The following is an 845-nucleotide window of genomic DNA, read 5'->3' as shown; positions in this document are numbered from 1 at the left end:
GCGCGCCTACATTTCTCTGTCCCAGTCTTGTCCACCTCCCTCGATGTGTACCAGATGCAGATCGATCAACTCACCTTTGAGGCATCATCAGGTGACATTACCAAGGAAGCCAGTGATGTCATTGTCAATTCCTCCAATCAGAGCTTTAACCTTAAAGCAGGTGAGTGTTGACTTTATATTTGTGGCTACAACAGTTAAGACACTGAGTAGGACCTTCCTTCAGGGTGCTGTGCAGTATCTGTGCCGTTCCTAAGACTGATCTGAGATGTTGTTCCTGGGATCTGCTGGAGCCACTCGCCCAGGTTGATAGTCACCGCACCGAGTGATTTACCACATCTTCTCGAGCTCTTCTCTGAGCCCTTGGTACTTCTGCAGCTTCTCATTCTTCCTGATGGTGCTGTCACTCGGTGTAGCTACATTCCTACAGCTGTCTTCGTCTGCTTGTCCACCTCTGCTGTCTGGTGCTTTAGAGCACTCAGGACAGTGCCCGTCACACTGGGCTGGAGGCTCCAGCAGATTCCAGAGCAGCGCAGTCCTAGGAACAAACCAAAAATCAAAAATACTGATGAAGACCGCCTTCAGGGCGGGTAGAGAATTATTATTTTTAAAATATGCACATGTAAAGAGAACGAGACAGAGGTAACTGTGAAATTTAACTCTGTGAAAATAAACATGTTTTTTCTGTGTAACAAAATCTGACTAACTGCACCTGTTGCTCTCCTCTTATTGCTGCTCAGGAGTGTCCAAGGCGATCTTAGACGGTGCTGGAGTAACAGTTGAGCAGGAGTGCGCTCAGCTCGGTGTGTACATGAAGCTCCAGCCTTTTCACTTCCTTTTTAGACTCA

The 845-nt window shown here is 47.5% G+C and overlaps 1 protein-coding gene across 1 annotated transcript in view; it reads left to right on the top strand.

The window, feature by feature from the left end:
* LOC102204271 (poly [ADP-ribose] polymerase 14-like) overlaps window positions 1-820 on the top strand; it is a gene marked incomplete at its 3' end in the record, with an annotated part of 12770 nt that extends 11950 nt beyond the window's left edge. The window contains exons 10-11 of the mRNA XM_005753347.1: window positions 26-160; window positions 738-820. Coding sequence (XP_005753404.1) covers window positions 26-160; window positions 738-820 — 218 coding nt within the window. The remainder of the gene's footprint in view (window positions 1-25; window positions 161-737) is intronic.
* Window positions 821-845: the final 25 nt, after the last annotated feature.

The sequence above is a fragment of the Pundamilia nyererei genome, unplaced genomic scaffold (genome assembly GCF_000239375.1).
Source record: "Pundamilia nyererei isolate P.nyererei 1_Seehausen unplaced genomic scaffold, PunNye1.0 scaffold00422, whole genome shotgun sequence".
NCBI lineage: Eukaryota > Metazoa > Chordata > Actinopteri > Cichliformes > Cichlidae > Pundamilia > Pundamilia nyererei.
Note: the sequence above shows the minus strand (reverse complement) of the source record. Positions and strands in the feature narration are given on the sequence as shown.